This window comes from Colius striatus, chromosome 11 (assembly GCF_028858725.1).
Source record: "Colius striatus isolate bColStr4 chromosome 11, bColStr4.1.hap1, whole genome shotgun sequence".
In the NCBI taxonomy this organism is placed as follows: Eukaryota; Metazoa; Chordata; class Aves; order Coliiformes; family Coliidae; genus Colius; species Colius striatus.
In genome coordinates this window covers 22,505,514-22,531,427 of record NC_084769.1, presented here as the reverse complement: position 1 = coordinate 22,531,427, position 25,914 = coordinate 22,505,514, and the positions used below count along the sequence as shown (strand labels likewise).

Genomic DNA, 25,914 nt, shown 5'->3' with positions numbered 1-25,914 from the left:
ACCAGATTTTACTGTGCAAAGAAATGAAACTTCATATTCAAAAGATGACTTATACAAGAAATCACAGTGCCATCCTGGCAGAAGCTAAAATTGTCCAAGAAGGAAATTATGGAGCAGCGCGAGAGGGGTGTAAGCAGTAGATCACTGCTGATGGCATTCATCTGAAGATTCTCTAAAAAAATTGGTTTAAAATATGGAGATGCAATGCTTTCCAGCAGCTATCCATGAAGAAGAGAAGCACACTAACTTAGTTGAGGTTTTTTTTTTCTTTTCCTTTTAATCTAAAGAATCCAAGGAAGGTTTTCTTATTGACTGAGTGAACCCTGTTTTAATGATAGGTAAGCTGCAGATCAAGTCAAAGAATGCATAGCAGAAGGCAAAGGTATTTTTATACAGAACAGTTTAATTCACACTGAGCCAGTTTCTGAACTGATCTGTGCTCATGTGACTGAAATGATGTTTAATCTCTGTTCTCATAGTGATAGAAAGGATATTATGTTTACGTGCTAAACACACCAGTGTCCATCTAGGTGAATCTACATGTCTGCTATTTCAGTGAGCCTCCAGTTGTAGCAGGGCCTTCAAATATGAACACTGTTCATTTTTCAGGCAGAGCAACAATGCTGTTTCAAGTAAAGCTGATCCAAGAAGAATTCATCTAGAACAATTTTTATACTTACTCCCTACACTGATGCAGCAATGGCTGCTGGCACTACGATGCTATAGAAGTGGCTGACTTGCAATGCCAGTTCCACTGGCACAGAGATAATACATTTCAAAAAATCACTCTGTATTTCTAAATCATATAAAGAACGTTGGCACATGATCTAAGCTGTCCCCATTTTCAGAGAAAAATCAGCTACACCTACATATTTTTTTTTGGTCATAAGTTTGTCTAAGCTGATTTTTAAAACTTCCAGTGATGGAGATGTCAAAACCTCTCAAGGTAACCTATACAGGGCTTATCTAGGCTTACCATCAATGAGATTTTCTTGATGCTTAATCTAACTCTCCTATGTTGAAATGAAAGCCCAGCATTTCTTGCCACATTCGCAGTGGAAAACAGTTTACTCCTTTCCTCTTCACATCAGAATTTCATGATTGGAGAAATGAACAACATGTACTCTTGGTTTTCCATTTCCCATGGAGATCCCTCCTTATCATGGTTTACAGAGATATGCAATCATTTTTGTTGCTGAGAGACTTACTCATTTTCTTGAAGTGCAGTATCTAATATATTACACCAACCGAGGTCTTGACAGTCATGAGAAAATGTTACAATGCACATGTGAGGGAGTATGTATCCTCATTTTTACTATCCAATGTAAACTTTGGAGCAGGATGCCATTACCGACTGACATTCATTTTATGGTTCATTACAGTCCATATTCCTGTTTCTAATTCTAATCCTTCCCTCTTAAAACCTTGTAACCATCAGTCACTTAGCGCTGATACAAATTTAGTAATCAGATTCTGCTTCATCAGTCAAGCCATTAATGAGTAGAAATAGACCCATATCTGGAACTTGACTTTGAAACGTTTACTTCCAGTAAAACAGAGAAACACTAATAATTATTCTTTGTAACTTTCCAAACACCTAAGTTGGTATGTCTGTGAAGCTTTGTTCAGGCTTTATTATTCAATCTGGATTCCCTAAGCCTCACATGAATGTCAAGTTTTCCTAAAATGAACAGTTTCTGAGAACCTATGCTGACCAAAGCGTGAATGTGATACCAACTAGCTAAAACCAGAAAGACGTAAGCAGAAAAATCACAATTAATTTGACTGAAGAGTGTAAACTGCTGTTGATGCCAAGTATCTTCTACCATGCATCCCTAATACACAGAGCTCCATAAGAAACAAAGGAGCAAGGGATACTCAGAGACACACAGTTACTTTTACAGACATAACTGATATGTAACAAAGTCATTATGGGGAAACAATGCTTTCTGCTGTACTACATAAATAAATGCTTTCTGCTGTACTACATAGTATAAGGCCACTGATCCTTTACACATAACTCTCATATTGTGATATTTATCAGTCAGTGAGCTACAGTTCAGTGAAAAAAAGACCAATACAGAGTATCATATCAGTATTTTTTAACACAGTATTCATTTGGGAGGCAAATGGATAAGAAGATGATGGAACATGCAGGTTACAGATGCTTTGACCAGATTCTAAAGGGATTAAAAGATATTTGAGGATGACAGCTCCGTCTGAACAAGAACATGAACAATGTAGCATAGATTAAAGTCTGTAGTCACTGAACTGTAGATTATCCTGCTAAGAACAAGAACATTTATGAAAAATACATTCACTAGAGATCTGCAGTCTAACAAGTTAAAAATCAGAGGACATTTTAGAAAATTACTTCTCCCTTCTCCACAAATTATTCCTAATTATTTCAAGAGATCCTTAATACTAACTTGAAATTGAAGCTATGCCATTGCAAAAAGTAGCATCTTTGATTTCATGCAATAACCAATTATAAAATGGGGGTAGGCATGAGGAGAGGTTGGTGTCTGTGCTGACCTTGTGAGAGGGGAGACCCTCTCACACTCCTCCCTTTTCTGCTTCCTGTTCAATTCTGTGTAGAAGGGTAAATGTGATATTTTGCAGGGTTGTAAAAAGGCTCTGAAAGGTTTTCACTTTCCTTATTTAAATTTAAGTCTTGACCATGTTTGGCTCTTTAAAGTAACTCTGCTCCTTTTAACGTTTTGAACGAGCTACTTTGGGAAAAGGTTTGACTGATTGAGTTTCTTCATGCCACACAGGCCTGCAAGCTCTTCTCAGTAGCTGATGACATCAAGAAAAGGTTTGCCAAGTGTTGCACATACAGATTAGCTCTAGGGCGGGAATTCACACAATGTTAGTCTTCTAGTTGCACAATTAGTGCCAAGACCTTTTTGGGGTTGAAGGAGTCACAGGCAACTTCACAGCTCTGTGGAACTGAATGGAAAAACATTTTTTCAATGAGACAAAGCTGCTTGTCTGCTAACGTTTACATTATTTTCCTACAATTATTTCTATACCTATCAGAGAAATGTGCTAATTCTCACTGTTACTTAGTTACTTGTGAAGTGAGCTTCATATAGGATTTTCACATTCAAACATAGTTAATACTGGTTTTCAAATGCTGATTGTCAAGTCAAGCATATACCAGCAGGAAGCATTTAAAATGCAATGTTTGATGAACAAATTTGAGTATTTAATGAGCATCCTATGTCATTTATTAGTTTGAGTTTGCTTATGACCTGCATTCATTGACTGAAGAGTGGGAACTAGGTGTAGAGATTCAAATTACTTGAAGGAATTAAATTTTTTTTAGTGACCATTTCTCCTGAACACTTTGAAATTCATTACTCAGTAAAACTGAGGATTCTCTATATAGTATAATACAGTAACTTTTTTAATATAACATCTTTGAAAAAGTAGCAGGTTGTCATACATTTAAATGTATAGTTATATTCATGTGCATACAATAGAACAGAGCTGTATACAATTTTGCCTTCTGAGCCTGAGTACCTTTAAGCTCATTTTTCATTTTCCAAACCCACAAGTTAGTTAGGAAAAAAAAAGATTAAAAAAGGAGATAAAAAAATAGTTAAAAGAAACAAAAGGAAACAAAGAGAAGATTTTATTATTCTATGCTTTAGTCCCACGGTAGGTGAAGTCACAGTGAGGCTGTCTTCTCTAGGGTCAGATTACTAGCTACTGGGTTAAGTATCTGCACTATTATTCATCAACTTTCCTGTTTCCTACAAGTTTCCTGTATGACTGAAGAGCTGTATGTTGAAAACACAACAACCCAATAATAGCTACATGTAGAAGTGAGACTTGACTTATGGGAAGTTATTGAATTTACTCCTAAGATTCTGCACATCACCTGTGAAATGCTGAACATTTTCCAGACTCACTGAAACCACTGGGACCTGCTGAGAAATGCTGAGAAATGTAGGCAAATAGCTTTCGATATTTGTTGGGGTTAAACCTGAGAACTGCCAGCAGTAATGGCAGTTTGGCAACTCCAGGCAAAAGAAGGTATGAATTTATTTCCCTGTCTGGTTGTGCATAGCAATCAGGATTGGGTGCAAGACCTGAATGGCCAATGTATTTTACAGGAGTACCTTCAGGCCAGATATCCAAAGGCATTTAGACATTGATTTCAATCTAAGTTTGGTGACAGGATACCTTTAAAGGTCTGTATATTTGTGCTTAACAGAGACCAAAGTCACCTCAAGTGAACCATAAAATCTTTGTGAGCCTCAAGGGATGTAGAGTTAAGCAAGCTGTACCTAATCCAGAAAAATACATTTGTTTGGAGAGCAACAAGGATCTCCAAAAACCAAGGGATGTAGAGTTAAGCAAGCTGTACCTAATCCAGAAAAATACATTTGTTTGGAGAGCAACAAGGGCCTCCAGAAACCAGCTAATGCAAAAAGATAAGGAAACCATTTCTGGCTACAAAAAAAAAAAAAAATACAGATGAGGGAAAGTTTAAAGAGGCAATGTGCCTCCAAACAAGTCCATGTGAAAACTCTAGATCACATTAAAAAAACCCACGGTCTTTTTACATTGCAAAATCTATGACTTGGGATGCTAAAGAAAACTGATAATAGGCAGCTTACTATCTCTTGCTTTTAGCAATCGTGCTGAGTGGAGAACAAATGACCACGGGATCATCAATGGTTCTAAAGAGATTACAAAATACACAGAGCCCTTAACTACTTAAGACAGAAAAGGAGTATCGTGCACAGGAAGAGAATTACATATTAGGAAACTGATTGCCCCGGTGAGCAACCAAAGGCAGAGAAACCTAAAGACAGAGCTATGACGGTAAATTGCAGTAGGCTCATGCTTTCCCCTGAAAATCATGAAAAAAACCATTTGTTTTGTCCATTTGGTCCTTGTCCAATGGCCTGAATATTTTTCTTGCTGAAAACAGAATATTGCAAGGGAGAGATTCTGAAGCCCTTCTAACCTACAAGAATACAGGTGGTTACACGTGATCAAAATCCTGTAATAATGCACAAGAGCCTGTAGCAGACATTCCTCCATCTAATCAACCACAGTTAGAATGGAAGGTAACATAACTCAGGGTTATAAACATAGATAAAGAAAGAAATACCATTTTGAGGAAGTTAACAATTACTTAAAAAATCTCATCTTAATGGAATAACAGTATGGAGTTCCAGTCAAGCAAGTTCCTGATTTCCTCAGATAACTCTTAAATGATGTAACAGAATCTGCATTTATAAAATGCATTGAGATATCCCTATACCCATTCCACAGCAGAAGAGATCTTTTAACTCTTAGTCACTGAAATCTGCTAATCAATGGGATTCATCCAGCAAATGCACCCACCTCTCCTATAAAACTGTTAGAGACTTTGGTAACAGCTAAAAGTGTAACAGATCTCTCTTGTATCTCATACATAAGGAAGTGCCAGAGAGACATTTATCTGGAGTGACTCTGTTGGTAGGGAAGGTTAAAATACTTTTCCTCTGGAAAGAGGAGAACACCACTATTACAGTTTACAGTATTTCTAAGCTTTCTGTTGATGACTTGTCCATCTGCTTTTTTCTGCCCTTTTCCCTGTCTGATTGCTGGCCTGAATGGAGCTTTACAGACACAGAAGGGTAACTTACTACTCCTGAGAATTTAATAACATGCACTGCAACCAATTCTGAAATGCTGGGCACTTGCAATCCTGTCCACAGTCTATGGTATTCTGGATACTTCCGAGAAGTGCAAAGAAACAGGACAGCAACTCATGACAAATATCAGCAACAATAAATCTAACTCTGCTAATTAGGAGAACATTGACATGACAAAGCTGGTGGGGGGACTGGCTAAGATACAGTTGCTCATCCTCAGAAAATGGCAGATTCCCAAAGCGCTGGCTGAATCATGACAACATCCCTGCTCCTTTCAGAGCCTATTGTGTGGAAAATGACTTCTGTTAGATAATAGCAAAGGATTCAACTCACCAGTGCTCTTCACAGTCAAAATCAGAAGGAGAGATGCTGCTCATAAGCGGAGGATCTGCTACACAGCCAGTGGTGTTTTTCAATCTCGTGTAGTTTTTACGAACAATATATCCCCTGAAAGCTAAAAAACATAGTTATGAATCAGTGAAAAATTCTGCCAGAGCCTGAAATGCAGACTGGCTCCTGGCTCTGCAGTGCAGAGATGAATATCCTCAAATTTTACTGAACCAGCTGGACAGAAAGAACACTTAGCATCTCACAGGGGTGGCTCTGACCTTTGCAATGTTAACAACAACTGTTGGAAGCTATATGGGGCCTTATACCCTCACTCTTACACTGACCACTTGGCACAGCCTCAGCAAGGCAAACAGGCCTCAAAATGAGAACGCGTCTAATTTAAAAAGGAATACAATTTAGAACTAAATACACAGTAGAAAATCACTTCTAAAACATCTTTAATCACAACTGCTATGATTTGAGATAGTCAGGAATTTACAGAATCAGAAGTTTGAACTGCTTTTATCGTGGGATGGGGTGGTGAGGAGACAGGGGCAGGTAGGTTCAATGAAAACGAGAAAAATTAATATCTCATCCTATTTTTCAATTAACTGTAACCATAATAAAATGTTTTCAATATCTCTTATACAAATAATCAGGAAGGAAAATTTAGAGGTTGAAATTTATACGATTCAAAAAAAGGTCAGAACAAAACAATCACTAGAAATTCTAAATGAAGTGGCAAGCATGCAGTGAATGGAAATAACAAAATGGCAATCACTAACATTTTAAAGATACATTCACGGACTGTCTCTGGATCTGGGTACCTAAATAACTGAATTACTTCTGTAATTTTATCTTACATTAATTTGCATGAATTATTGACACCTGTAAGCAGTTAGTAATAAAGCTCCAGCACAAACCACAGATAACAATACATAATTTACTTAGGACAAAGACTGAAGAGTATTGTAATGTACCTTAAATCTACACATTTTAAAATTTTATTTCTGTGGGTTTATTCCAAGCATTATTTTAAGTAGAAATACTTTGATTAAAGGGGAGAAAGGGATGAATAATGAAGAAATTATGTACAGTAGCAATGCCTTATTTGAATAGTACAATAAGCAGTTGCTGAACAAGAAGGATGAGAGTTGTGAGGGAAAGGAGCTGCTTATCAGCTTAGCAGGACTGAAACTTAAACAGTAAGACAATACGGAAAATAAAATTAGAGCCAACTTCAGGAAATACTATGATTTTGAGGGAAAAAAAAAAAATCCCTGTCCAAGAAAAGCTTTTAATCTTGCTAAATATGTGCAAAAATTGAGTCAGCCTGGGGACTAACCACCCAAAGAAGGAAAAGAGCCCTCTCTCTAATTGGGGTTCCTAGAGTCCAGGGTTAAATATTAGAGCATGATGTAGGATAGGCACACAAATGAAGTCTAGGTCATGCAGGATCACGGTCAAGGTAATATTGTAGATTACAAAGGGAAATCAGGAGATAAAATAAATATAGAAAAAAATGACAACATAGAAGCTGATCTGAAGATTAATGAGTTTTCCCTCTATCTCATGCGTCTGATTTTATGAAAATAGTAGAAGTAGCCATTACCTACACAACAGAGAATAAAGACCCTGTAGAATTTGCAATCCCTCAATTATTACCAAATTATGAGATAGTTGATTGATTTCCTTTTTCTTACATTTAGCTACTCTTACAAATTTAGCTCCTCATTCGTGCCTTTTTTTCTGTGCAATGAAAAGATGGTGGAGGAAACAAAATAGAGCTACCTCAATTGCATCTGCACTTTCCTTTTGGAAAAGGCTGTGACTAATCTCTCCTTTTCTATTTTAATTCGTGTATAGTGTTAATGGCCTTTTCAGCTACCTGCCTTCACAAAAATATGTGGTGTTGAACTTATTTGCGCAATATAAGAAAATGAAAACCATTTGAACAGTTCAAGCTGTGGTATGCAATGCACCATAACAATCTAAGCATTTCAGTGCTACTGAGGTTTCCAAGGTAAGAAGCAGCAAAAATTGCCTTGTAATGAGAGGTTACTAAAATAAATAACCATTCACTTTACAGAGGGGAAGGCATGACAGAAGTTGTGCCTGCTGAGGTGTTGTACTGAATACAGAGCTCAGGTATCGTGAAGCTGAAGAACTTTCTGCTCTTAACAATCAGACTGGAAAAGTTGGCATATCTGGCAGAGAGGAGGCAAGCTTTCACTTGCTCCACGTGATCAGGTTTCCAATTCTTAACTATCCCCTACTGACCATACAAGCAGCCTCCTCTGATATTGGCAACAGAGAAAACTGGCCAGCAGCCACCTCTCTGCAGATGAAACATGCTGAGTATCAGTCAGTTGATGGACTACTGTAAAGACAAAGTAGTGCTAAAACAAATGAGCTAACAAGATAAACTTCACTTTTATCCTTAGTAATTTATCTACTTTAAGTATTTCTTTGCCTGTATGTGTCTATAAAACCAACCCTGATACCTACTGTGATTTTATTTTTTCAGTTATTTTTCTTTTTCCCCAGAGGCTTTTATTAATGTCATTAAAATAATTTTTGTCTTGTCTTCATTCCCTACATAAACTGTGCTACATCTGATTTAACAATCATAGTTTTTACTTTGTCTTTTTTTTCATACATATTTTCAAAACTCAACTCCTCTTCAACTTAACCTTTCTGCAACTTTTTCTAACATTCTTCTAGAATACCTTGAATCTGACAGGTATATGGCTGTACTTTTGCTACTTTCCCTTTGACTCATGGGATAACCGAAGTAGCAGGATAAACAAACTTGACTCTCTCAAAAGCTCCATGGAGCATTAGTAGGACTGCATCTTTTCAACATTTATTAACTGGATCTATAACGTTTCAAAAGAAATGCACATGCAGAGAATTCTACTGGGGGATTCTGTAAGGCTGGGAAGCTGCTCCATCACAGCAATTTGCATTACTGACTGGTGCTGGTTTTGACACTAAGCACTTGGCTCAAAGAGTGTGAAATTAGCAGACTCATGTTGCTACTGCTCCATGAACAATCACTGCATCATTGAAGAAGAATGATTACCAGCTGTCACCTCATTTTCACCTTATCCAGTCTATATTCCAAACTTCCCAGCAACAATATCTTTAACCCTGATCTTTATATAGACAAATATAACAGGATCTTATTGCTTCTATTAAATGCTTTATATGCCACAATTTAGAACATGAATTTTTACTTGTACAGATCAACTCACACACAAAATGAGTTTTCTGTCAGTTCGAGCACCTAGCAAACCAAGAACATATTTACCTTAGAGTGTCTGAAATGTTATGTCTTGCAGTTAAACACCTGTATTTTGAGGTCTAAGTACAGATGATGTTGCACAGTTCCAGATAGGAAAAGTCCAGGCATTCTCCTTCTGAGTCCCATAGGAAATATGTAGTTACAGAGCAAATTGTGGAACACAATGTAGAAAGATCAAAGCTAAACAATCACAGGTCTATACAAAAAATATAAAGAAAGGAGATGAAATGGTATTTTTAAACAGCAGAAGGACTCAGTCATAAAAAATAATGCCAAATTAATGCTAATGAACACTAAAAGGGATGGAGAGTCACATCCTTTGCTGAGTCTCTTGAATATCTTCTCTCTTTTACCTGTTACTCAGAATGGATATTGGTTGATACCTGTTTAACAGCAGAAAAACCCAGCCCTTGTCTCAAGTTCTTCAGCAGAAGCATTACAAGAAAGCAAGTCACGAGTTTTCACATACAAGCAGTAACCATCAGTAAGATGCAGTGACTATTAGGAAGACTCACCAAGGCTTCAATCAGGACTGGTGTCACTGATGCACATCACAACTTGGACAGAGATTTTTTAATAACCATGCATCACAGTCTCTGATCTTGAGACTTGGTCAAATAAAAACAGTGAAGATGATTGTGAAAGTCCTTGTCAGTATCAGAGAGGGAAAGGAACAGGTTTTCAAATGTATTGTTGGACAATGTACATTGTTCCTCCTTCCTGATGTCAGAAAGGGCATGAAATCAAGCAAGAATGGTCTCCTTTTCATTTTATCAAAAACAGGAAAGAAATCCAAAAGGAAATGCAGATGTGTTCACATCAATACAGCTTAGCTCAGAGATGGGGATAGAATATAGAACCTCATACTTCAAAACTATAAGGCCTTCTCACTTTTCCTCACATGTTCTCTGCACATGAGCAGTAGGCTTTTAATAGTTACTAGAGATAGATACTAAAAGTGAAGAATTACTGGACGGCCTAAGCTAGTACAGAACACAAAGAGATGAAAGAGCAAAGTAACCAATGCTGTGAATCCAGTACAAACCAGTCTGGTTTACCCTGAGTGAGAAATTAAGGTTACACAATGAGTCAGTTCAGCTGCCATTATGAGAAACACATACATCTCTGCAATAGTTCGTAAACTGTCAAATGTATTTAAAATGAAGAAAATTAATGACAAAAAAAAAAAAGGTAAAACTGGATCTGTTAGTTAGTGGTTGTTATTTTCAGGAAAATTTTAAAATAATATACTTTTAGATATGTTTATAAATTGCTTGTAAGTTTTTTAACATTTTACTCCTGTAATTCTTTGATCTATATTCCAATATATAGATCTATATTCCAATATTCCCCCAACGGTACTTGCTGAATACACGTACACACGCATGTAAATGGTGCCACAGACAGGTAAATGTAGGGTTTTCAAGAAATACTTCCCTGTCTTCTATTGAACCTAACATTAAATCTTGACTGTGGAAAATCCCAAAGGTAACACTCTTATTAAGAGATTGTGTTTATTATAAATGTAAAATAGAAAATTGCAGCTGTTCCCTGGCCCTCTTTTTTTAACTATAATGGAGTAAATTTTGCCAGAAGCACATGTTAGAGATATGTAAACAGTGAGCAACACTGCATGGGCAGAAGTTACAGAAGGAAAGCCATTTACAAAGGGATGCTTCATCTGGTTTCCTTCTGAACATCCATCACTTCTTATATTTTTTTAAAAAAGAGCCCAAATCTTGAGTTCTTGATAAAGAATTTTCCAATACAATGTGACATATGGTGAGTGTGTGAGCACGTGTTGGAGGAGGAGATGGTGGCTCAATGGATTAGTCATTTGCCTTTCACCTCTGGAAGCATACTTAAACTTAGTCCTGACCAGAGCTGCACAGTATCTTCCAGATGGCTAAAGTGGGCCTAATTAAAATGAATTCAGTGATGTCACCTCGGATCTAAGTGAATCGCATGCACCACTCATTTGGCATTTTGGCATGTCAGTTCACAAATGAAATAACCAGATTAAAATCCTCCCTTAAGTCTTTCGGGACAACAGTCACACTGCATGGAAATACATGCTATCATAACTAGAAAATGAACTTTTACAGTTGTAGTATCTGTTGTTTTAAATTCTAATTTATGCATTATTCTAATACAAAGAAACATTAAATGAGACTTGCATGTGAGGTAAATCAGCGTGGCAACATTTCAGTCAGATGAGTCAATGGATAGACACTGATTTAAACCAGCTGTGAATCTGGCAATTTAATTTAAAAAATTCTTTATTTTAACAAAATATTTTTCCTTTAATGTAGATGTAAATCAAAACAATACAAATCCTGATTACAAAGAAATAGTCAGAAATGCTAAGTATTGTAATTTCAAACACTTCACGCAATTCATCTCAGTTAAAAATTACCATTTTCTAACCTTCACAGATCAGGAAAGTGTGACTGGAAGAAGTAGGAAAGACCTTGTGTACCCTGTGTACCTTTTTAACCATAATTCTAGTAACAAATGTGTAGTCTGAAAACCTGTGCTGTAGACATGCTGAAGCGGAATAGCTTCTGCTTCCCCACCTAATTTAAATTCACAAATATTTTATTTCCTATCAAGGGTGTTTTTCCCCATCTGAAGTAATGACCTTTTTTTGTGTGTGTGTAATATAATACACTCAGGAATTGTATCCTCATGTATATTGTGAGGGTTGTTGTTTATTTTTAAGTTTGTTTTTTCTTCCAATATTTCTTCAATGGATAGTGAACTGCTGGGCCCACAGAGATCTCCAGACCACCAGCTCATGTATTTGAAAGGCATCTGTTTATTTTTAAAATGCAAATGCAGCCTACCTCAAAGACTGACTTGCAAGAAATGAACAATCTGAACAAGTCAAGAGGTTTCCAATCAGGAGCTGCGTTCCTCCTTTATATCAGGCTATGATCACTTGCTGTCAAAACCACTTAAACAATATCCTGGAATCTGAATGAAGTCCCCCCACAATTAAAATGAGCAGGATAATCCTGCAAGAATTATTCAGGCAAATCATTTTTCACACAGTTTAAAGTAATGATAAGGTCATTTACAAAAGAAATCAGCGCCTTTGAAATGCTGACTTGTAGACAGAGGACTGCCTGGAGGAGGGCCATAGATAACAGTGAAGACTGGCCTCCTAACACTACCCTTGCAGTCTTTGGAACTGATTCTGATGAAGAGAAGGCCCAATAAGGTTAATACCCCTACTTTGATCTCTGTCAAAGCGTACCAGCAAGAATTAATTTACATTTCAGATGAAAAAGGTTGACAGCATGAAAAGGCATCTTGTTTCTGGTATGTGAATGTGCTGTAATAGATCGGGAATTCTGAAAGGAAGTTCTGAGGAAGCTAAAGGGATAAGCCGAGCGGCTGCTTTTATTGGGAAAGAGATGAAAGGAAAACAAATTTCAATATGCGCTGTTCTGTAGAAACATGTAAGCCAAATGCTTCCTAAATTTCAAGGCCTGCTTGGGGGGGAGGGGCAGGGGGGAGGGAAGTATATATACTTTAATTATATGGTTTTGCTAATGTCTGGATGACAAATGCAAACAATCTATCTCACCGCCTGAAATGTCTCATTTTAAAAAAAGGTGATGATACTCCATTTTACTGAAAAGCTGCCTTGAACTATACACTCATATTATAAGATGTGCAGGGAAGGGAGAGATTTGGGGTTGCTTTTGTCTCCATGTCACTAGGCATTTGGACAGTGTAAAGTAAACAACAGAAAGATTGTCAGTGTATTTTAAAACCTGGAAAATGGCCACCATTAGCAAGCATGAGCTTTGGTTTGAAGCACAGAATAATGAGCACGTAGAGAAGAGAAAACCCGCACAAGAAGAATTTTCAAATAAGAAGTCCTAGCTATAGGTTTCTAAATGCAGATAGAAATGTTTTGAGGATTAGTATTATTATTACTACACCCCTTTGCATGCAGTGCTGAAGATAGGAGGAGCAGACAACCTAATTAATACAAAGGTGCACTGTGTCACTCTTAACCCTACAGTCCTAGTTATTCACCCAGACTGATCATTGAAACTGTCAAGTGCCAGGTTACAAACGAAGAGTGTACGGTGGGAAAACTGCTAAGAGCATTAGGTCCAGAGGGCTCAACAGAAGTGTCCTAATTAAAGGGTAGGCATACACTCTATTGCCTCTGCTCTGCCATGTTCAACACAGCATCTAAGAGGTGGCAGGAAAGAACACCGCTCTGGATCTCTCCCATGTGGGCAAACAGCAGAATAGATCAGTTGCTGTCTATCAAGAGGAAGTAATGAGCGTGCACCTCATACATGCCTAAGAAATCTGGCTGGATAAAACTCTAAGGCAAAATGTCCCCTACAGTCTCCAAGTGATACTACTACACACAGCTTCCTACTGTACTTGAGACAACTCTAATCTTAAGGAACTGGTAACAGTGGGACAGTGATGAGTCAAGTGTTTCACTTTCCTTTATGTGGCAAAAGGCTTTTATAAGTCAGGAAATCAAAGTCCACGTATGGCCAAGTGTAAATGTAGTAAATACTCCAGAAAATAGTTGCAGGGGATACTTCAGGATCTACTCTCTTTGCTGCCATGAAAACAAGAGAAAATGACAACACAAAGGAGAGGGTGCTTATGCAGTCCTTCAGTGCCTGTTGTAATGGGAGAAAAAGATTCTTCTTAACAGTTCTCCACTTTGTAGAGTATTCTGCAGTTGACCCTAGAGCAATAGTTCATGCTTCTATTAACAGTATGCATGCAAAGCTATACATTATTATTTTATTCTAATGCTATTCTGTTCCTTTCTGTAACTAGACTGGTATTCTGTTTTCTGTTGAAAGTCATAGCAAAGTGCTGCTTAATTTCAGAGTATCAAACTTAGATAAATGAAAACAAATGAGTTTACTGGAAATGGCTTGAGAACAAAGTAAAAGAATATTTAGAACGTATGTTTTTCAGATTGACTTTACACTATATGATACAGAATAGAGAGGTGACAAAGCTTAAGGAATTATAACACGGGAAGCTGGTAGAATAAGGATAGTACCTTGGTTTATTTGTAAGTACATTTGGTACAACTCATTTTTGATCGGCTACAGTCTTTCAACCTGGTGTCGGACAGGGAAAGTGTATTACACTGCATCATATGGAGGCTGCTTCGTACTGGCAGCATCTGAAAACACCATTGAGTTCACAGCACTGGTTCTTAGATTTTTGTGCCATATGGTACCCTGTTCTGTACTAGAGACCTACACAGCCCATGGGCCTGTTCCTTCAATAATCTCTTTAAAGTTTATTCAAATTCATATTGATATAGCTGCATAGGAGTCTGGCAGAGAGTCAAAAGATTGGCCAAAGCTGGCAAACCCAGCAAGCAGTCAAAACAAAATCCCGGCAATCTGCCAGGATCAGGGCTCCACACAAAGACAGTGAACTGCATGTCCAGTGCCTCCCATCCACACTTTCAGTTAAATAAATCCAGCGATTCATACCAGCTCTACATATAGTTGAGTCATACTGACTGAGCTCAGAAGAATCTTAAAAAATTAACTCAACAGCTTTTAATCAGTATGTTTTGCTTCCACAGCAGTATTTACAAAAGGCCCAAAATGCCTGATACTTGTCACTGATGTCATTTGATACTCAAGAACAAACAATCAGAAGTAATGTTTTTAATAGCAGTTGTTTGGACTGTATTTCACCTGGCTATAAACATACATGAAATCACCCACAGCAAAATAGGTGTTGGCAACTGAAATAATGATTTAATTACCTGCTTGAATATGTATAGCGGCATCAGTTCTTCTGTTCCTTATTTCCTTGTACTTCCTGCGAGCTTCATATCCTCTCCAGGCTAAAAATACAAAAGCATGTGCTGGAAATTACATTTATTTAAGGAAGTGCTACAGAGTCTACAGAGTCAGAGATGTGCTGAAACTTTCATCCCTACTGCTATAATCACTCCAGCCCCCACCTTCGATACCTCGTCCCCACCCACCCACATGTTGAACTCTGGGTTCACGACTGCAGTATTCACATCCCCACAACTTCAAACACTGCTTCACTCATCCAAATTTTAATTGTCACCATGTGCTCACTGATGTCCTAACACAAAAGGCAAAGGTGCATGATCGTGTCAGCACAAGAACTTCCCTCCCTACACAGCTCCCCAAATTTGACACAAGGAAGTCTGATAATTCAGATACACACAGGCAGTGGGAGAGGAGCAAGCTACCGTGTTTCCTTTACGTGCTGCATGCTAGTATAGACATATCTAACACTACTTTCATTTTGTGCACAGGCATCATATTTGAAATACTAAAATATTTAAATAAAGACATTACCAAATACCAAAATGACATCTTGAAAGTAAATCAGTAATATTTGCATCTATTAAGATGGAGAGAAAAGCACTTGTGGTTATTTTGATTTCATAATAAACTATTATGATAGAACTGCCTTAGTTGGAAAAGATCTTTAAGATCGAGTCCAACCACTAACCTCACACTGCCAAGCTCACCACTAAACCATGTCCCTCAGCACCTCACCTACAGATCTTCTGAATATCTCCAGAGATGGTGACTTCACCATCCCACTTGGCAGCCTGTTCCAGTGTTTAACAACTATCTGAATATAGATCTCCAATCTAAACCTCCCCTAGCACAACTTGAGCACATTTCCTCTTGGTCCTGTCACTTGTTACTTGTTAGAAGAGACCAACCGCCACCGCACTACAACCACCTTTCAAGGTAACTGTAGAGAGTGACCATGTCTCCCCTCAGCATCCTCCTCTCTTGCCTAAACAACCCCAGTTGCCTCAGCCACTCCTCATAAGACTTGTTCTCCAGACTCTTCACCAGGTTCGTTGCCTGTCTCTGGACACACTCCAGCACCTCAGTGTCCTTGTAGTGAGGAGCCCAGAACTGGACACAGTACTCAGGGTGTTGTCTCACCAGTGCTGAGTACAAGGGCACACTATTTCTGATAAATTGGCCTTCTTGACCACCCAGGCACACTGCTGGCTCATGTTCAGTTGGCTGATGACCAACACCCCCAGGTCCTTTTCCACCAGACAGCTCTCAGTCACTCTGTCCCAAGCCTGTAGTGTTGCATGGGGTTGTTGTAGCCCAAGTGCAGGACCCAGCACTTGGACTTGTTGAACCTCATGCAATTGGCCTCGGTCCTTTGCTCCAGTCTGTCCAGGTCCCTCTGAAAGAGTTTTCCTGTCCTCACCACTAAGCAGGTCAACTTTGTCAGAAAGGAGATCAGGATCTGCCTTTCATAAAGCCATCCTGGCTGGGCCTGAACCCTTGGTTGTAAAATATTATGAATGTTATAATGTGTATGCAATTTATGAGCTTGAAATAAGGAATGTGAACATTTACCTGACTGTATAGTAACAGCACTATTTTCTCTTTTCTCTTTGACTTTTTTGTACCTCCTTGCTCCAAGCCATCCCTTGATATAGGCTTGCATGACAACAACCCTCCCAATAACTTCTCGCAGGAACAAATTTAACTGCTCTATATGGTAGTACTTCAGAAAAACCTGAAATGGAACAACAACAACAAAAAAATCAGTATTATGTAACCTCTTGTATTCTGCCTTTTCATTAGTCTTATGTGCACCTATTTTAGGGCACCATTGCTGAGAAAACTGCTCAAAAATACTGGTTGCCGATACCATAGTCTGCTTGTAGAATTTCATTATTCCTCAGATTATAATCATCCCATTGCAAAACAAATCAGATATTTACCCCCTTTACAAACTAAACTGGCCCAGGGGATATTTCCAGGAGGTATTACCAACAATTTTGAAAAACAGCCTTTCTTTACAGTGGGGAGATAAATCCTGGTTGAATTTGGGTTTAGATATAATACTGTCTAACAGCATTCTGCTTCAGGAGGCAAATCCTATGACTGCTTACATATATTTTGTCTGGGTCTTGAGCAGGAAAATTCTTCGTGTTTTTCCTTTGTCTATTGTAAAAAAAGTTGTGATACTGTAGAGCATCCTTTTTACAGAAGCCATGCACTCCATTCTAACCCATGAACAAAGGACAGAGCCAGAGGGATCTCACCTGGAACTCCACAAATGGATAAAGTACTAATCAGGCTCACAGGACAGGCCAGCGTGGGAAGTTCTGATCATGTCATGATTAAAAGTAAAAGGAACTTCAGGGAGGCACTACCACAGCAGGCACTGACAGACATATGGCCCTTATCAAGGCAGCCACATGCAGAATGCACTCTGGGGAGGTACCCAATGCACCTCTGTTGCAGCACTAACTCACCTGGTGTGAGAGGACATCTCCATAACCTGGGAGGCTAACTGGAGCTAAAATTACACTACCATTGAGAAAATATTAGTGCACTCTACCTTGGTTTTCCCAAGAATCCAGTTGTCTAGTTTAGATTTCTCCAAAATGGCAAGACAGTTTTCTCTGCTACCAAGGGGAGTCTCGTGTGCCTTGAATGCAAGGTAATAATACCTGCAAAACCAAATGACTTGACAATCAATATGTATTTTCATTGTTCTTTAACTCAGATGTGCATCTCCAGAACTCATAGGGCAGACCCCCTATCTGCCACATTTAGAATCTGCCACATTTTAGCAATCCTTGGCTGGTGTAATCATTCATAATGGTCTTTCAGAAACCAGTGAGAAAATATCCAAAGTCAGTCCAATTTTTTTCAGGCAAAAGAGCGAATGAATGAGAGGGAGAAAAAGGAAAAGTGCTACAAAACAGAGTAATAGAAAGGAACATAGAAATAAAACCTGATAACATGTAAAATAATTATGCCATCTACAGAGCTGCATAGCATACTTTGGCACATTAACATCTCATTGCAACTCCACAAGTTTTGTTGATTAAGCAGGTGCTCCAGGAGGTGTTCAATGGACCCTTACAGATTTTGGAGTGGGAGAAAAGTCAAATACTATCACCAAAGAAAGATAAGTGCACCAAAAGCAAATTATTAATGATCTGATGTCTGTTTTTTATGAGAAATGACAAAAAAGGCACTTTAGAATCTTTCATTACTTTAGTTTCTGGTATCAGTCATTTTTCACATAGAAAGATAAATTGCCCTGCCATTCATTGGAAAGCATAAATCTGCATAAGATGTCCAAGGCTCTGGAGCTTGTAAAGATCACTGCCATCAACAGAACTCAAGGGAGCTTCCCATTTTCAGTATGCCTAATAGAAAGACTGAGGATTCTGAATCAGTGAAGATTGAGGCCAGCACTGGGAAGGCAGGCAGTACAATGATACAGTGATACCAATTGATTAAGGCTGCCACTGTGTGTGAAGAATAAAGATTAGTTTACAGTAAAAACGACTCTCATACCAATCTTAATTTGTAGACTGGAAGATGCTCAGATTGCATGAATACCCACCTGTATTTCACAGCTTCAGAAGAGGTCATATATATGCATAATTGAAACAATTGGCATCCCTATCATATGTGCAAGGATTTTACCAGCGCTAATGGTTAAACAGAACCAGCAGCTCTTTCAAAGGAAAAACAAGTGAATTACTCCTCATATGAATGCAAGCATTTTCTTTACTCACAAAGATTTCTGTGGTTATGATTAGTTTGTAAGCCATTAAGCATGATCCCTTTTTTCAGTTTTGATTGGGATAAAACATTATGACATTATGATTTATTGTGATGAATTTTAGTGGCCTTTGGGGCGGGCCCATACTAAACAACATTGACTTTTTTCCATGTTCCCTTGCAAACAACAGCCCCTGAAAATTACATGAAATAACATTATTGTGCAAATAGTTAATGAAAAAGGGATGAAAATGTGTTTGAATTAAGAATGGATAGACCAATCTCTACTTGCAAACACAACACACATTAATGAAGAATGGCTTCACAGTATTTAACTAATTCTACTTGCAAAAAATTACCATAGAATCATTTAATTGTTTGGGCTGAAAAGGACCTTAATTATCACCTAGTTCCAACCCCCCTGCCATAGGCAGGGTCACTAGGCCAAGCTGCTCAAAGCCCCACCCAATTCGGCCTTGAACACTTCCAGCAATGAGGCAGCCACATCTTCTCTGGGGAACCTGTTCCAGTGCCTCAATGCCCTCTCATTATAATTTACTCCTTATCTCATCTAAATCTACCTTCTTTCAGTTTAAAGTCATTGTCCCTTGTCCTATCACTACACGCTCTTGTGAAAAGTCCCTCTCCGGCTTTCTTGTAGGCCCCCCTACTGAAAGGTTACTCTTAAGGTCTCCCTGGAATCCTCTCCAGGCTAAGCAGCCCCAGCTCTCTCAGCCTGTGTTTTTAGGAGAGATGCTCCAGACCTTTGATCATCTTCCTGGGCCAACTCTGGACTCACTCCAACAGCTTTATGTCCTTCTTAGGTTGAAGGCCCCAGACCCGAACATAGTATTCTAGGTGGAGTCATACAAAAGTGGAGTAGAGGGGGAGAATCGCCTGCTAGTCATGCTTCCTTTGATGCAGTCCAGGATATAGGACTTATGTTAAGTAACAGCAAGGACATTGACAATTAGTTTACAAATTTATGGTTATTTTAGCACAAGTACACTGTAACACAGTAGCAATTGCCACCTCACCTCTCATTTATAAGCTGCCCTGTGTTGTCTTGGTCTTTATCAAGTTACACTTCTACAGGTGCTACTCTATTTGCATTGTGTTTGAGTGGAACTGGCAAGTTGCACAAATCATTCTCTTATTATAGAGGGAAAAAAGCCATGCATGGGGAAGAGCCATCAGATGTTCTTTAAAACAGAAAGAGAAGAATCCAATTAATGAGCCTCAAAGAACAAATTCCTCTGTAGCCACAGAGAGGCAAGAAAATATCCCAACACTAAAGAAAATATGGAGAAACAATTAGAAATATCAGAATAGTACAAGATCCTTTTTTAGGTTTGGGTTTGGTTTTTTTTTTTTCAATCAGGAGATTATGATTTGCAAATATTAGCCACATTTAATCTCTAGATTTTAGTTCCAGTTGTCACAAGAAAGAAAAAGGAATCACTAAAATAGTCAATAAAGATCAAAGGGGAACAAAATGATGTCTGAAGGCAGAAGCACTGGAATCAGTCCTGGACCAGAGACACAGATATTCACCACTGGAGATATTTCCCACTCTGAATAATGATAGGAGATTACATATTACCAAGTTATTTTTAATACAGTGACTTTCCGGATAACATGATATTGCAAATTCCCTAGCCAAGTCTTTAAAAAATACTAAAAATCATGCAGTTTAGGAGGTATGGAGAAACGTGATATATTTAAAAGAAAAAAAGAGTGTGTTTCCTCCACCTTGTTACTGAATTTAATGATGTCAGTTTTCACAAGACAAATGGTATTATGAGTTGCAATAATAAAGCTCAGATTTAAAATATACATATCATAATTTGTGAAAGCATGCAATTTCAACAGACACTTGACAGACACATCAAGGAAGTTACACTAATAGTAAATTGTGGTTTGCTTCAAAAGCCACTTCAGATACCCATTATTTACATATGTATGTAACTTAAGCAGTTCCTTTCCTTAGAGGTCATTTGAGTGATAATATCAATTTTCTAGTTGTTCATAAACTTTTTAGGTATGTTGTACTTCAGAATTTTGAAACCACAGAACAGTTTTTAGATAGTACTGATGCAATAAAATAGTCAAAGGGGTCAAACAGCTTTTGAATCTTACTATCTTATCAGCGACATTCTAATTACTGAGAAGTTGACTTCTTATTTGTGACAAATAACTGACTAAAAAGCATTTTTGAGTGACGCAATTTACATGCCTGATGATATTGTTTTGTTTATGACATTATTGGGTCTGGGGTCAAACCACCACAATGACAATGTTCCATATCTTTAAATGTAGTATCCTCCCAATTAGCCCTCTTTCACAATCTAGAATGTAGCTGCTTTTTGAGAAAAGAAAAAAAAAACCCACCTAATTTTTCTTATAAAATTCTGCTTCAACAAATGTTTTTATAAATTTGAAATTGTTTTCTGTTTACGAAAGCAAGTCTTTTGGAATGACAGTAACTTATCAAACCATGGCAATCACTTTAGTATGTAAACATATTGTATCTTCATATTTCATAAAAACTTCCTCTAAATGGTATTTTTCCAAATGTTTTATTGATCCAGAAGACTGCTGTAACTGGTTAAACACACACTGGATGTTAGATTTTCAACATCAGGTCTTTCTGCCCCTTTTCAGTTATGTTGTCAAAAGTAAGATGCAAATGACTCTACTCATCTGAAATAAGGTCTAGCAATAAAAGACTGGCAATTTATTTTTGGTTATTTTCCCTCCAGAACTGCTTTTGGAGTAAACATTCTGCACAACTAAGGATCTCCAGATTAGTACTCCAAAGCTCAGATCCATGTATTTTTTTTTAATTAAACACTTTGTTTTCTATCTGGTGCCTATGTCATGACCAAATCACATAACTACAGATGCACAAGTAGTTTGACTTGATGTACTGAGGATAACTGTGTGGCAGCACAGCATGTGCCACATGGGATTACTCAATTATTTTACGTACATATGGAATATTTTGGAGGAAGGTAAAATGGTTTCATCTTAATCCATCTGGTAATAGTGTGCAAATATTGTACATGGTGAACAACTAGAGAAAATACAACTACAACTGTTCATTTTGATTTATTGGCCTAAATTAATCTCTATCATACTTATGTAAATCTACTGTATAGAGATCACAGAGTGCCCTCTGTTTACAACATTTCACCATGAAAAGACACCAGATACTTAATTTCAAAAAAGTAGAGTTAGAAATCACATTTGTTTCCAGATGAGGTGAAAATTTCACAATTCTACTTTTTAATTTACGTATTTGAATTCGTTATTTCATCAGAATTTGCAGTAGTCTGGAATATTTCAGTGCTCTTCTATGTTAAACCAATACTTTTATTTCTATTTTTAAAAAGAAAGTTTATGTTCCTTCATGTGTTGCTTCATAAACACGTACATATTTGTGCAAAACCAAATTATTTTCTTGGGTTAAATATCCTGCTTGAAAATTTCCTACAAATGACACAAATTCATCTATATGTTTCCAAAAAGTACTTGACTAATCACATTCTGAGTAACAGACTAAGTAAGAGAAAATAATTTCCCCTCAGAAGAACTAATTACTCAGAGCTGATGAAACTCTGGAATTAGCTATTTCTTAACCAGTGGTTCTTACACTGCACTACAAACTATCCTCCATGGACATGAATAGTATTCCAGACAAAACATACATTAAGATGGGATTAACTGTACTTAGTAGTCATTAGGCATAAACCAGCATTTTTTAAAAGCTGAATTTATCCTTAGACCAACAATCACAAAGCTAGGACATGCAGAGTTAAGGTTAAAAGTTAAAGACATCCAAGTATGCCAAGATAAGGAAAACTTCAGAATGATGCTATGAATTAACTATCTGATTATGCACAAGGCATTTTAGATTAGATAAACTGATTGTAAACAAATGGTTCAATTTTTCTGCCCCTCCTTAAAGGGTGAACTGTTCACTAAATAGCATTTAAAGGGCACCATTAACTACTATACCACTGTCTCTTACTAAAGTTCCCTTCACATTCCAGACTTCCAGGCAGCATCAATTCTATACGATTAACTCAAAAAAGTAATGATTAACTCTTTTTCTCTTCAAAACAAATCTTTGTACTAACATATACTGGCCTGAGTTGGAGAATGGATAATACTTTGTGAAAAGCATGAGGTGCAAGAAGGCAAAATCCCTTTCTAGTCAGCAAAGTGTATCCTGCATCCTAATGCAGTACAAAGAACTTCAATGTACAACATGACCAGGTAGAGAGAGAGAAAAAAGAAAATCCATGGGTTTTAAGAGGCATTTCAAGCATGACAGCACTTAGCACCACTAGACTCCCAAGTCGCTTATCTTTCAACCCATGGTATGCCACATTATATAAAAGGTGTATACAGCCAGGCAATACATGGTGAGGACACATCTGAGTAGCATATCATGACATGTGAAGGTCCAGGGGCCTGGGCACTTGGATATAGAAAGGAGCATCCTATCTAGTGGGACTTTCAGTGCAGGTCCCTACCAGAAAGCACACCTCCCTTAGCTGCTGTACAGTGCATGGTCACTATGCAGCCCCACAAATCAGGCACAACTGGTTGTCTGGTCAGCTTAATAACTCGTGCCTGACACCTGGGATTCCAGCCTGAGAGAGGAGCCAGGCTGCTTCACAGCAGACACATAAGACAGACACCTGATGGCATGGAACATGAGACACGGCCAACAGAGTCAAAGTGCCAAAGACTTGACAGGTCTACAGCATTTACAGCGGCTGCACATTACATTTTCCTTCCTTAAGTAAAAAAATACATACATTTATATACATAAAAACAGATGGTTGTATACTTGGCTGAAGAAACATTATGTAAATGAGTTACAATTAAGTCCTCTCCTCATCATCTGCTTTTTAGCCCAATAAACTAGCTCTGGGTTTAAAACACTGAAATAACCTCTTCTACATGAAAACAGGACAGTAAGGAGTAACAGAGCTTTATCTTTTGTTTATCTCCCACCTGATAAACCCTGAATGGTTCTGTTCCCTGCATTTGATTGTTTTGTCCTCATATTTCCTGCTAAGAGTTTACAAAACAGCATTATTGAACAGGCAGATAAGAAGCACACCTATTTGTTTAATAACATCAAGGGAGAAAAAGTGCTGGCTCATCCATTTTGTTGTTCAGTTGCTCAAAAGGATCAAAATACCAATTAAGTTGCTGGCTTAGAAAATCTTTGATATCCTCATATTTACTGACATTTCGAAACTCTTGTTCATACTTGCCTAATATCTTTTTGATTATGAACAAAGAAGTGCCAATCTGTTTAGCATTTGACCTGTTTTCTCAAACAGTTTTATGTATTCAACTACTTAGTTCCTAAAAACACTTGACTGTAAATTGAAGAAAAATGTTTCTTGTTCCATTGATAGTTTTTTAAAGCATTCTTCTTTTTTTCTTCTTTTTTTTTTTCCCCAGAGCAAAATGGAATTTGTTTAAAAATAAAGCATGAAATTAATAAAGGAGCAAGAGTATCCTCTCTCTCATCCCTTGTTTATATTCCAAACTCAGAAGTCTTCTGTGCTGTTGGGTAAACTGCTAAATCTCCCCACCACTTCCCAAGTGATACTGACTTTCTTTTCTTGAAAGAATTGGACTAAATCAAGTTGGACTAAAAACTCTGGAAGTGTCTGACAAAATGTTAAACACAACCTGCCCCGATCTACAGGAACGAAAGCTACAGTCAGACTTGCTTTTACTACCATTATTGTTCAAGCTTGTACTCAAATTCAGTGCGTTTTTGTATTAAAAGAATCTACTGATAAGAGGAGGCCTAATTTCCTCTTAATTTGCACTAATTTCAGTGGAGTTAATCTTAGTTCACTTATGTGTAAATTAGATAAAATTTAAGGTTAATAATTCTGCTTCAGTCTCTTTAGGATATTGCAAAGATCTATTAGTGATCAGAAAAGTTAATATCTTTGTTAAATTTGCCTTAGAATGGTGTGACCTTACTAAAATTAGTCATGTAACACAAAAAAAACCCGTTGGAGGAGATCATGTGTGAAAATCAAATTGCTTTGACAGACAAATGAACATGTTAGTTACCCTTCCTAACACATATATCCCTAGTCTTTTACATATTTACTTGGCATACTAATATATTATGAATCAGAACATTTCATATATTTCGGAATTAATTGATTAAACTATGGTTTATTGTCCACATGTCTCACTGCACTGACCACAGATTTCCAAATGACTCATTTACACACATAAATTTACCTGATTTCTGTGTTTTAGAAAGGCTTCTGAAACTGTTTCTGTCTCTTCTTTCTCCATCCCTCTAGTATCATATGAATGACTTTCTTACAGGGGAATCATTAACTCTATACTGTCTGGATAAGCAATCCCAGTTCACAAAAAAACACGATGCTTGACTTAAGCATTCTAGTCATTTGTTCCTACTTCTGAGTAGTTGATTGCTTAATGGTACTGCTTCTGCTCCATTACTGAGTTATGAATCCTATGGACTGGAAAACAGTAAACACTATACAAAGATATATTTTAAATCTAGCAGAAACCATAATAATCATATAAATGTTTTGTAATCGTAAAGACAGTAGCATTTCCTGAATCAAATTTATAACTTTTTGAGATTAGAAATAGTATTAAAGCCAGTAATAGTAGCCATGACAAGGGTTCAGGTGAACCAAGATCTGGTTATAATTCATGATACCTCCAAGTTACATGACTACAAGGCTACAAAGCTATTATAAGGAATACTTTTAAATACGAAGCTTCTGTATCAGTTCATTTTTAAGCATGTGCATGCTCTTTATATGGTGGCTGAAGGTCACTGATCTTCCAAATTCTTGAAATATCTGATCATGATGCATAATTCCCAATTATTGCCTCTACCAAGGGAACTATGGAAACAGGCTTGCTACTGAATACTGAATACTACTAACTGCTCACTGCTGGTCTCACAAACTTTTCTTCATTAGAGTTCAGATAGCTTTTGCAGTCTTTATCT

At 37.5% G+C, this 25,914-nt stretch overlaps 1 protein-coding gene across 1 annotated transcript in view; it reads right to left on the bottom strand.

The window, feature by feature from the left end:
- Nucleotides 1–25,914, bottom strand: part of MYO3B (myosin IIIB) — a 177,825-nt gene that overhangs the window by 45,028 nt on the left and 106,883 nt on the right. The window contains exons 27-30 of the mRNA XM_062005192.1: nucleotides 17,689–17,800; nucleotides 16,695–16,857; nucleotides 15,083–15,163; nucleotides 5,994–6,114 (exon numbers count right to left, since the gene is read on the bottom strand). Coding sequence (XP_061861176.1) covers nucleotides 5,994–6,114; nucleotides 15,083–15,163; nucleotides 16,695–16,857; nucleotides 17,689–17,800 — 477 coding nt within the window. The remainder of the gene's footprint in view (nucleotides 1–5,993; nucleotides 6,115–15,082; nucleotides 15,164–16,694; nucleotides 16,858–17,688; nucleotides 17,801–25,914) is intronic.